Raw genomic sequence first — 13,118 nt, forward strand, 5'->3', positions numbered from 1 at the left:
TTTCTACTTTCTTGATTACTGTAGCTTTGTAGTAAGTTTTCAAATTCAGAAGTATGAGTCCTACAACTTTGTTCTTCTTTTTCAAGACTGTTTTGGCTATTCTAGGTGCCTTGAAAATCCATATGAATTTTAGGATAAGCTTGTCAATTTCTATAAAAAAGCCACCTGGAATTTTGATATAGATTGTACTGAATCTATAGATCAATTTGGGAGTACTGCCATCTTAACAATATTAACTTTTCTGGCCCATGAACATCGGATTTCTTTCCATTTACTTAGGTGGTCTTTACTTTCTTTCAACAATAATTTTAGTTTTCAGAGTATAATAAGTTTTGTACTTATTTTATCAAATTTATTCCTAAGAATTTTATTCTTTTTTTTAAAATATTTATTTATTTATTTGGTTGCACCAGGTCTTAGTTGGTGCAGGCGTGCTCCTGAGTTGCAGCACGTGGGCTCCTTAGTTGCGGCATGCATGTGGGATCTAGTTCCCTGACCAGGGATCAAACCCAGGCCCCCTGCACTGGGAGCATGGAGTCTTATCCACTGTGCCACCAGGGAAGTCCCAAGAATTTTATTCTTTTTAATGCTATTATAAATGGAATTATTTTAATTTTTGGATTATTCATTGAAAGTATATAGAAATACAGTTGATTTCTATGTTTTGATCTTATATCCTGCAACTCTGCTAAGCTTATTTAATAAGTTCCATATGTTTTGTGTGTGTGTGTGTGTGTGTGTGTGTGTGTGTGTGTGTATTCCTTAGGATTTTCTAATTTAGGATTTTCTATATGTAAGATGACATAATCTGCAAGTAGAGATAGTTTTACTTTTTCCTTTCTATCTTGGATGCCTTTTATTTTCCTGTCTAATTGTTCTAGCAAGAACCTCCAGTACAATGTTGAAAAGAAATAATGAAAACAGACATCTTTGTCTTGTTCCTGTACTTGGGGGAAAGTATTCAGTCTTTTACCATTAAATGATATCAACTGTGGGTTTTCAGAGGCTCATAATTAGGTTGAGGAGGTTCCTTTCTATTCCTAGCTTGGCTTTTTTTTTGTTGTTGTTGTTGCTTTGGGTCTTAGTTGCAGCACTCAGGATCTTCCCTGCGGCATGCGGGATCTTTCGTTGTGGAGCGCGGGCTCCACTGCTGCAGTGCATGGACTCTCTAGTGGCACGTGGGCTACAGAGTGCACCAGCTCAGTAGTTGTGGCGCGCAGACCTAGTTGCTCTGCAGCATGTGGGATCTTAGTTCCCCAACCAAGGATCGAGCCCGTGTCCCCTGCATTGGAAGGTGGATTCTTAACCACTGGACCACCAGGGAAGTCCCTTGTTGAATGTTTTTAACAAAGGGCAATAGATTTTGTCCAGTGCTTTAGCTGTGCCTATTCAGACGATCATATGGATTTTGTCCTTTATTTTATTGATATGATATATATTAATTGATTTTCAAACCAACACAGCATGCCTGGCGTAAACAGCACTCGGTCATGGTATACAATCGCTTTTCTAAATTGCTGGATTTGGTTGGATAGTATTTTGTTGAGGATCCTTACGTCTATATTCATAAGTGATAAGATTTTTAGTTTTGTTTTCTTATGATGTCTTTGGTTTTTGTATCAGGGTAATGCTGGCCTTCTCACCCAAATCTCTACTCTTTCCAAGAGTGCTTTCAGGCTTGAACTTCTCCACAGTCTGTCCCAAATAAAGTCATTTCCTTTGGGGAGAATTTCAGAGCTCTCTCTTCTTATGGCCTGTCTCTCAGCCACTGCTCTGGAGCTGGGAACAGTGGCCCTTCTCTTGGAATGATTCCCCTGCTTTGTGAATGGGGTACTGGAGGGATGCAGTTGCCTCTCATGTTTTAGCTTGCCTCTCCTGGCATAAAACCTCTCCCTTATGAGCAAGACGCTGTGAGAACAATCAGAGACCCAGTATTCGAGGGTTGCTGAAGCTGGCAGTGCATGGGGGCTGAGTGGAGGAAGTGAGCCTCCCTGTCTCCTGGAACTGAATAGAGCTGGGAGGATGAGAACTGCTGGCAACCTGTCTTTCCCAGGGAGATGCTGTAGCCCTTGACTGGGGGCTGGTGGGGAGCAGCAAGTTGTAGCTCAAATGCCACAGAAACTCACCGTTTTTACTGAAATTTAATATATTTTCTTCTTTAAAAATTTTATTTATTTATTTTTGGCTGAGTTGGGTCTTTGTTGCTGCACGTGGGCTTTCTCTAGTTGCAGCGAGCGGGGGCTACTCTTTGTTGTGGTGCACGGGCTTCTCATTGCGGTGGCTTCTCCTGTTGTAGAGCATGGGCTCTAGACGTGCAGGCTTCAGTATTTGTGGCACGCGGGCTCTAGAGTGCAGGCTCCGTAGTTGTGGCGAACGGGCTTAGTTGCTCTGCGGCATGTGGGATCTTCCCGGACCAGGGATCAAACCCATGTCCCCTGCATTGGCAGGCGGATTCTCAACCACTGTGCCACCAGGGAAGACCAATATATTTTCTTGAATAAATATTTCTTCATTTGCTCGACAGCTGTAGACACTTTTTTTAAATAACTTTCACCAATTATGGTTGTTTCGCTGGGAAATGGGACTTCATAGCTCCCCATACTGCTTTTCCAAAAGTCACCACTCAATTCTATTATATCTTTTAATGTTATTTATATACCAATTCTTTGTTTAAAGTAGCCAATCAAGTAAAGAAACAAGGCTATTCTTGAGAGTTCTAAATTTTATTCTCACCACAAATTATAGGACATTTAAAAACACTTATCTATTTCAAGGTATGCAGGAAAACAACTAAAGAAATGGCAGTTATAATTCTATTATTTTCCAGCATAAATTTCAAAGTTACTCTGCTTCTGCTTAAAAAGCATTCAAATATCAGAACTGGGAAAACAACAACAGAAAGACAAAAATAGCTTATAATATATTTAGCCATAATTTTGTGATTGGCATATTTCAAGGGAAAATGTCAGATTCTTTTATTCTAGCTTAAGTAAAAAAACTGCTAAGTAGTGAAAGATTGTAGTAAAAATACAAAATAAAGAGTGGGGGCTTCCCTGGTGGCGCAGTGGTTACGAATCCGCCTGCCAATGCAGGGGACACGGGTTTGAGCCCTGGTCCAGGAAGATCCTATATGCTGCGGAGCAACTAAGCCCATGAGCCACAACTACTGAGCCTGCATGCTGCAACTACTGAAGCCCACACGTGTAGAGCCCGTGCTCCGCAACAAGAGAAGCCACTGCAATGAGAAGCCCGTGCACCGCAACGAAGAGTAGCCAACGCAGCAAAAAAAAAAAAAAAAAAAAAAAACCAGAGTGAACTTTTCCTTTCTTCTTCTGAGCAGGTACTGTTAACAGCTTGGGACATATACGGTTTTAGACCTTTTTCTATTCATACATTAAAAACACAAATATTTTTGGTTTCGTTTTTCTACAAAAAAGAGAAAAGATCACATACTGTTCTGCAACTTGCCTTTTTTTTTCACTTAATATATAACGAAAATCCATCCTTCGGGAACCTATATACAAATGACTCATTCTTTTTCTTGGTTGCCAACATCTCATAGTGTGGATTTATCACAATTCTCTTGTTAGGTATTTGCGTAAGTTTTTCATTATTATAAATAATCTTACAGTATGCATCACTGTACCAACAGCTTTGTACACTGTATACCTATAGAACAGAGCATTTTAATATTTCTTCCATGAACTGCCTATTGATACCATTTACTCACTTACCTACTGGGTTGTCTGTGGTTTCTTACAGACTCATAAGGCTTCTGAATACTGGATAACCCTTTAAACCCCTTGTAAAAATATGTTCTAAATACAAAAACTAAAAGTAAGGCCAGGGGATTCCCTGGTGGCACAGTGGTTGGGAGTCTGCCTGCCAACACAGGGGACACGGGGTCGAGCCCTGGTTTGGATCCCACAGGCCGCGGAGTGACTGGGCCCATGCACCACAACTACTGAGCCTGCGCTCTGGAGCCCGTTAGCCACAGCTGCTAAGGCCCGCGTGCCTGGAGCCTGTGCTCCGCAACGGGGGAGGCCGTCACAGTGAGAGGCCCGTGTGCCACGGTGAGGAGTGGCCCCCGCTTGCCGTAACTAGGGAGAAGCCCGTGTGCCGCGGTGAAGACTCAATGTAGCCAAAAATAAATAAATAAATAAAATTTATAAAAAATAAAAATAAAGCCAGAATCTTTGAGAACAGTACCCATATAATTAAAATTATGATCTATACCAACACATCCACTATAGAGAATTTACTCTCCAAGTACCTAACCAAATTAGTATTTGACAGATAAACTACAAGAATCACAAAAACACCCCTGATAAATGGGTCAGTACAACAGCAAAAAAATTTGAACTAAAATGGAAAAAATCTTGAGGAGATACTAAAAATGAATGAAAGATTTAAAAATAAAGCAAAATTATTTCTATCATCTCCTTAATTCTATTTTTTCCCCCCAGTAGTCCATTTCTCTTTATTGCTACAGTATTCTACTGTGTGGAAGGACTGTACCAAAATTTGCTTATGCATTCACCTGTGGATGGATATTTGGGTTGTTTCCAGTTTGAGTGTTTTATGTCTTTAATTCTATTTTACTTACTAAAATTCCTCCATGAGACATACAGAGGTTCTCCTGGTTCCTGATGAAGGTTGATATTATCCCATAACAGCTGAATATACACGAGTTTGCTATCCTGGGACAGAGATGACAGGGGAAGCTAAAAAAGATCAGTAGAAAGTATTAGTACCCCAAGCATAATAATAATTACCAGTGGACCTAGCAAAGCTTGATTATATAAAACAGATGAGTTCTTTCAAAATTCTGGACCTAAAATTCTGAGAAAATTTAAAAATTTTTATTTATATCTGATTACAAATGTTATTATTTTCTGAGGTGCATGTTTCTCATTCTGACTTTCAGGGACTGAATGACAACTTGGTAACTGGCACAGCAGCCACAAGAAAGATTAACCTCCATCAAAACAAATTTTAAGGTAAGAAAGTGCAATGGTTTCTCCTATCTTGTTGTACTGACTACTACTTAAAATAAATGAGTCAAAATAGAATTTATACTACTCTAAAAGTTTGTTGTGCCCCTGATGTATGTTTGGGGTTGGGGGTATCTCTCAATATTCAGTATCATAAAATGAAGGAGTTCTAGGAGCTCACTGTCTCCCGGGGAGTCAGGGATGCCACCTCAAGCAAAGCAGGAGTTTCAGAGTCAGAGAGCCAGACTGTGGTCTTGGCCCCCCTCCACTTACGAGGTATGTGACCTAGCAAAAATAACTTCCGTAATTTTTAGTTGTATCATCTGAAAAATGTGGCTAATATGAGTCCTTTAAAATAAGTTGTGAAAATTTCTGCTGGGAATATTATATTTCAGAATAAAAACTACCTTTTCTAGCTACCCTTGCAACTAGAAATGACCATGTAACTAAGTTTAGGCCAAACAGATACATATGAAAAGATTATGTGCAACTCTAGAAACTGTCCCTAGAGAAAGAAGACATACTCTTCTCCATCCATTTTTCTTCTAACTGCTGGCTGTAATGTGGATGTGACAGCTTGTAAGTAGAGTCAGCTATTCCTAGACCAGGTATAAAACTTGGAAATGGAGGTCACACTGCTGAGCAAAAAGATAGAAGACTCTCAAGTCTCTAACACTATACCATCCCTGGACCACCTATCTAAAATTTTAAGTGAGAGAGAAATAACCTATGACTTAAGCCACTATTGTTGTATACTTCCTGCTACCTGAAGTTAAGCCTCATCCTAACCAACACCAATGTAGTATAAGTATTGAAGTTGGTTCCCTACCTGTACACCTCCGTTACAATGTTCAGATGTGAGGATAAGTCCTGGTAAGTTACTAGGAAGGTCCAAACGTCTGAAATACCAAACGAGGTTCCAGAAAATGATTGGATGTTGATTGATGAAAGAGGACGTGTGAATCACCTGATCGCCTTCATTTTCTAGCAAAGATTCAAGTTCTTTACGAAGCACTAGAGGACTCAAGTAGGGCACAGAAACAGGGGGAGGATTGGGTCTTTTTCCTAAAGGATCCTTAAAAACATAGAAATACAAAAAGAAGTGAATATGATCTATTTTATTATGTTTCAGAGTATGTCTCAATGAGATTATACTTCTCTATCCTTTCAAAGTCAATTATTTCAGGGTCATTACTACATGTAGTAGAACACCCTAAAGAAAACATAAAAGAAGAACACCCTAAAGAAAACATAAAGATTAAGAAGTACTTAATCATAAATACCGTTAAGTTAAATGATTACAAACGAAAATTATTAATCAATATAATAGACCCTATTTTAAACATGAGATTTTGTCTATCACATTAACAGCAATGGCCTATGTAGGTTTGACTTTTTCCTTTTCAATTTTTTATAAGAAATACTTGCATTTCTGATGTTTTATAATGATGATACCAAAAGATATGTGACTATCTTCCGCTTAAAACTCTAAACAGATGATGCAATTTTTTGTGTTAATACTTTTTTAAAATAATGAATTAATTAATTAATTTATTTATTTTGGCTGTGTTGGGTCTTCGTTGCTGCACATGAGCTTTCTCTAGTTGCGGCACGTGGGGGCTACTCTTCATTGTGGTGTGTGGGCTTCTCATTGCGGTGGCTTCTCTTGTTGTGGAGCACGGGCTCTAGGCACGCAGGCTTCAGTAGTTGTGGCACGTGGGCTCTAGAGCGCAGGCTCAGTAGTTGCGGTGCATGGGCTTAGTTGCTCCGTGACATGTGGGATCTTCTGGGACCAGGGATTGAACCCGTGTCCCCTGCATTGGCAGGCAGATTCTTAATCACTGCACCACCAGGGAAGTCCCTGTATTAATCTTGACTCTTTTTAAAACTATATCTAAGTTGTTTTTACATTTGATTGCAACAAAAACTAAAGAGCAACTTTATAAATCAAATGAAATAATGCATTAAAAAAACCCCAACCTAGACTTTGTAAGTTGTGCATATTATAGTCAGAATAAAATGTTTATGACCAGTATTAATAAGTACCCATAGTGCCCAGATTGAGGTCTCCAAATACTGTTTTCCTGTAAAAAGAACCAGGTTTCTTAAAGAAATGGCTGATTCTAGGTCTGGAGAAGGAAATATATAACATGAGCATGAAACATCTTGCAATATAAGAAAGCAAGGAAGCTTTAAAAAAAATTATAGAAAGGCTACCAGAGTTGTGTCAAAAGGATTAAGGCACCAACCTGTAGAGGCTTCTAGCTGACCAGAGAAGGAATAATATAAGCATCAATAAGGATAACAACAGCAATGGATATAAACATAAATGTTTAAACCAATGAGTTCATAATAATACCCTATCGCCCCCGATAATGGATCACCTTGGAGAATGCTAGGAACCCAACTTGTTACTTTGAAAATTGATAAATAAAAGGAAAACAAAATCAAATATTTATTTTGCCTTTCCATCATAAATTGCATCTTTGGAAAACCAGACAAAAGCCATGGGGTTAGTTTCTCTTTACAGATATATTTCATATAATAAAGAAGATGACAGAATTAGACTATCATCATTTTATAGCTCCAAATGGACAACTTGATCTAGGCATTGAGGCGTTAATAGCTGCTAACATCACAAAGATAGTTCGTGTCTCCTATTGGAGGGACATACCACTACTGATGAAGCGCTCTTATAAAAATAAACAAATGAAAAAAAGAACAAGAAAACCCTGAATCTGATCAAGCTTCTAGCTGTAATTACCAATTTACAGGGTTGTAATCAACAAATAAATTGCAAGGGAATAAATTACAAGGGAAAAAAAGAGTCTACAGATTTTAAAAGACTAATAAAACCAGATTAACCAATTATGAAGCATGGACCTTATTTGATCCTGATTCCTCAAACTACAAAACACACAACTTGACATTTTTGAGACCATTAGAAATTTGAAGAAACCTGCTGTATAGCACAGGGAACTCTACTTCACTTTGCTGTACAGTAGAAACTAACACAACATTGTAAAGCAACTATACTTCGATTAAAAAAAAAGAAATTTGAACAAAGATTGAATAACTTGATATTATTTTTTGGGTCTGATAAGGACATTGTATTTCTAAGAGTCCTTATCTTTTAGAGATAAATACTGAAATATTTACAAATGGAATATATGATGTTTGAAATCTGCTTCAAATGGATCTATGGAAGAACTGAATGAGGATATACATGAAAGAAAAATGGTCATAAGCTGAAAATTACTGAAGCTGGATGATGTGTCAAAGGGACTCATTACACTCTTGTTTATTTGTGTACATATTTGAAATTCTAAAGTTCTTAGTCTGCTTATGAAAAATTCTTATCACTTTTCATGTGATTAAAATAAACCTGCTACAGAAGAATTACATGCTGTTCTAATAAATACTTACACGAACACACAGTATAACTATAATGCTGTTACATACCACAATTTCCTGCAGACTGTTTGGAAGACTAACTGTTGAAATGCCATGAAACGGTCTCTGGGAAAAGTCCATATTTTGCAAGGGACCTCCAACACTGTGACTTCTAGTCAAAGATACATTTCGTTTTGATAAACTATTAGGCACAGATGAAATTTTCATAGTTTGGACATCTCCACTGGCTTTCATTATTTCATCACTTAAAAAAATGAAGAAGAAATGCTGTGGTTAGATTGCGTGAAACAATCTAAATCTGTAGAGCTTGACTGTTTTCTACAATGAATTTTGAATGTGCTGAATATATCTGAGAAGACTCAGCACTGCCTTATAAGAATTAAATTTTCTTCAGGTATTTTTGTAGAACTGGTCAGAAAAACAGGATGGAGTGGATGATCTGATGAAGGGTAGGAAGAGGATATATATGGTATATAACAGGTATCATGGTATTATTTTAAAAAGATTAAGTGCCCATTCAGTTGCCTTGTTCAAAAATTATTTCATCTTTATTAAACAAAATCACTTATACATCACCTTACATGTATAATGCATGTAAGTAAGTAAGTAATGTAGATTCATTGCCAAGTATTGAATCTCTACCAGGCCATGATCCACCTAAGGACAGAGGTCAGATTTTATTTACTTTTTAATTTTTAGTGTTTAGCATAATGCTTAGCATACAATAGGCTCTCAAAAAATGTTTGACTCAATATTTAAGAGTAAAAGGTATACTTCACTGTAAAGAGAGTATGTGTCTGGAAACTGACAATGACTACACTGAAGGGGAAAATACTTTTTACTGTTGAAAAGTTCATTTTTGTAAAAGACCACTGTAAAACATTAAACACAGTATTAAAAATGATTTATCATCAGATCCATTCATTAGATATTTAAACAATATATGGTAGTAAACATTTAAGGTTAAATTCTTAAAATGCCAGAGCTTATGCCTATGTAAGCCAGGTTGTATTTAAAGATGGAATTTCTACTAGGGTACCCAATTTTTAATGAAGATTTCTCTGAACCCCATGGTACCTTGATTCAACTGCAGAGCTTGTTTCTTCAGTTATGGTCTGGTTATGTTTTGGGAAATCCATAAAGTTGATCAGGTCAGGTTCTGCTGAACTGGATATGGGTTTGTGTTCCAAAGGTTCACTTGCCAGTGTAATGCTTCCACTTTGTAAACTGTCACCAGAGGTACTTGGTTTCAGGAAAAAGCTAAATATGGATCAGTCCAAAAAAAACAAAAAAGTCTTTAAAAATCCCAGAATCCTCTAAATTTCATCATATTTAGAATCACTTTATGGTAAAATAGTTATTAATGAGTTACACAAATCCATAGAAATACTGCCTATTTCAAACACACACACACGCACGCACACACACACACACACACACACACAAAACTCACACTCCTGCTCTCATTCTCTCTTCCTCTCTTGTCCCAAACTTTTCAAATGAAAAGGTCTAAAGCAGGTCATTATAGTTCAATATTAGATGCCTTCAGTTTTTGAGAGACTCTAAAGAAAGCTATGAAGGAAGATGGAAAGCAAAATATTTCCTTAATTTTCTTAGTTAAAAAAAAGGAACAGCATTTTAACATGTATTAACCTATGATTGTTTATATACCCTTTCCCCCTTATGAATCTCCATTTTTGTCTCTAGTCATTTCCTCTCCACTCTATTCATTCAGAATTTTATTTTCATCTTTCTCTCTCTTTCTCCTTCTGGGTGGGGATGGGGTGAGGGTTTCACCTTACAAGGGACATTAAGAGAGCTTTCTAAAGTGATAGTAATGTTCTGTATCTTGGTAAGGGTTTGTTTTGCACAAATCAAATTTACCTTAAATGAAAAAAACTGAATAAATACTGAACTCTAGTTAATTATATGAACGCTCAAGTCTTTGTGGGATAAGTGATTTAACGTCTTCTTCATCTTCTTTTTTTTTTTTTGGCCGCACCACAGGGCATGTGGGATTTTAGTTTCCCGACCAGGGATCGAACCCGTACCCCCTGCAGTGGAAGCGCAGAGCTCTAATCACTGGACAGCCAGGGAATTCCCCATCTACATCTTATTTTAAATGAATAAAAATGTAAGATGGATTGGTGGATGGATGGAGGGATACATAAAGCAAGTAAAGTAAAACATTAATTGTAGAATGCAGGGGTATATATTTGGGTATTACTGTAAAAAAGAAGATCTTTAAACTTGGCTGTCAGTTGGAAATCTTCCATAATGACATCCTAGGGGGGAAAATCAATAATGCTCCTTTATATTCAATTAGAATATAAAATAAGGTACTTACCACAAAAGCTTAAGAAACACAATTAACAAAAAAAGTACAAAACTTATGGAGAGGGCTTCCCTGGTGGCACAGTGGTTAAGAATCCGCCTGCCAATGCAGGGGACATGGATTTGAGCCCTGGTCTGGGAAGATCCCACATGCTGTGGAGCAACTAAGCCCGTGCGCCACAACTACTGAGCCTGCGCTCTAGAGCCCGTGTGCCACAACTACTGAAGCCCGCACGCCTAGAGCCCCTGCTCCACAACAAGAGAAGCCACTGCAATAAGAAGCCCGCACACCGCAACGAAGAGTAGCCCCCACTCGCCACAACCAGAGAAAGCCCACGTGCAGCAACGACGACCCAATGTAGCCAAAAATAAATAAAATGAAGAAATTTTTAAAAAATTTTACAAAAAATACATATGGAGAATAATTTAAAACTCTATTAAAAGAATATCTAAAAGATGGAGATATATACCATGCTCATAGATAGCAGAATAATACTGAAGATGTCCATTTCCCCCAAATAAATCTATAAATCTAATTCAATCCCATGAAAACTTCAGCTGGATTTTTTTTCTTAAGGAACTCAAAGTTACTCTAAAATTTTATATGCAAAAGTAAGTAACTATAAGAAAAAAATTTCCATAAGGGGGAACTTACCCTACCACCCAGACATCATAAATACAGAGTAATAAAAATAATACAGTACTGACAGAAAGAACAGAGAACCAGAATGAGGTATACATAGGAACTTGATATATGATAAAGGTGATGCTGTATATCAATGAAGGAAGGATGTAAAACTGGCTCATTATATGGAGAAAAATAAAGCTGGATCTTTACAATAATACACAAAGGTGGACTTTAGATGGACTTAAAACCTAAATATCACAAGTAAAATATAAAGCTAACAGAAGAACGTTCAGAAAAAAAATTTCATGTACTACAGATGGGAAATAACTTTTAAAATAAGACTCCCAATGCACAAATCATAAGGTGGAAAATTAATGGATAACATCAGAATTAATAATTTCTTTTCGGAGAATTAATATCAAGAATATTCAAGACGGGAATTCCCTGCTGGCCCAGTGGTTAGGACTCTTGCACTCTCACTGCCGAGGGCCCAATCCCTGTTTGGGGAACTAAGATCCCACAAGCTGCATGGCCAAAAAGAAAATAAAATAAAGAGAAGAATGAACAAAGCCCCAAGTCAGTAGAAGGAAAGAAATAATAAAGATCAGAATGGGAATAAATGAAATAGAGACTAAAAAGACAAAAGAAAAGATCAGTGAAAGTAAGAGCTGGTTCTTTGAAAAGATAGACAAAATTGACAAATCTTTAGCTAGACTCACTAAAAAAAAGAGAAGGCTCTGATAAATAAAATCAGCAACAAAAGAAAAAACAATGGGTACCACAGGAATACAAAGGATTATAAGAATATGAAAACAGCTATATGCCAACAAATTGGACAACCTAGAAGAAATGGACAAATTCTTGGAATCATACAACTTTCCAAGACTGAATCATGAAGAGAAAATCTAAATTGATCCATCACTAGTACAGAGACTGAAGCAGTAATTGAAAAGCTTCTAAAAAACAAGACCAGGACCAGACAACTTCACAGGTAAATTCTACCAAATATTTACAGATTTAATACCTGTCCTTTTCAAACTATACCAAAAAATACAAGAGGAGGGAACACTTCCTAACTCATTTTATGAGACCAACATCACCCAGATACCAAAACCAGATAAAGACCACACAAAGAAAAAACTACAGGCTAATATCTCCAATGTACATAGATGCAAAAATCCTCAACAAAATACTAACAAACCAAATCCAACAATACATTAAAAGGATCATATACCGTGATCAAGTGGGATTTGTCCCTGGGATGCAAAGATGGTTCAACATCTGCAAATCAAGCAATGTGATACATACGTTAACAAAATGAAGGATAAAAATGATATGATCATCTCAGTAGGTGCAGAAAAAGCAGATGACAAGATTCAACACCCATTTATGATAAAAACTCTCCACAAAGTGGGTACAGAAGGAACATACCTCAACATAATAAAGGTCATATATGACAAGCCCACAGCTAACATCATACTCAAAGGTGAAGCTGAAACATAGTATGTAAGTCCCAGCCACAGATATTAGCCAAGATAAATAAAAGGCAACCAAATTGGAGAGGAAGAAGTAAAACTCACTGTTTGCTGATGACATGATTTTATATAGAGAAAAGCCTAAAGAATCTACCAAAAAACTATTAGGAGTAATAAATGAATATAGTGAAGTTGCACAGTACAAAACCAACAAAAACCTGTTGCATTTCTATATACTAACAATGAGCTAGGAGAAAGGAGAATTAAGAAAAC

General features: G+C 37.1%; 1 protein-coding gene across 3 annotated transcripts in view; it reads right to left on the minus strand.

The window, feature by feature from the left end:
• Positions 1-13,118, minus strand: part of DENND4C (DENN domain containing 4C) — a 126,664-nt gene that overhangs the window by 5,480 nt on the left and 108,066 nt on the right. For 2 of the 3 annotated variants that reach the window (XM_019934885.3, XM_019934883.3), the window contains 4 exons: positions 9,486-9,668; positions 8,457-8,652; positions 5,824-6,069; positions 4,607-4,724 (listed from right to left, as the gene is read on the minus strand). In XM_019934885.3, the coding sequence (XP_019790444.1) occupies positions 4,607-4,724; positions 5,824-6,069; positions 8,457-8,652; positions 9,486-9,668 (743 nt within the window). The remainder of the gene's footprint in view (positions 1-4,606; positions 4,725-5,823; positions 6,070-8,456; positions 8,653-9,485; positions 9,669-13,118) is intronic. The other variant, XM_019934884.3, reaches the window with a different exon arrangement.

The sequence above is a fragment of the Tursiops truncatus genome, chromosome 6, assembly GCF_011762595.2.
Source record: "Tursiops truncatus isolate mTurTru1 chromosome 6, mTurTru1.mat.Y, whole genome shotgun sequence".
In the NCBI taxonomy this organism is placed as follows: domain Eukaryota; kingdom Metazoa; phylum Chordata; class Mammalia; order Artiodactyla; family Delphinidae; genus Tursiops; species Tursiops truncatus.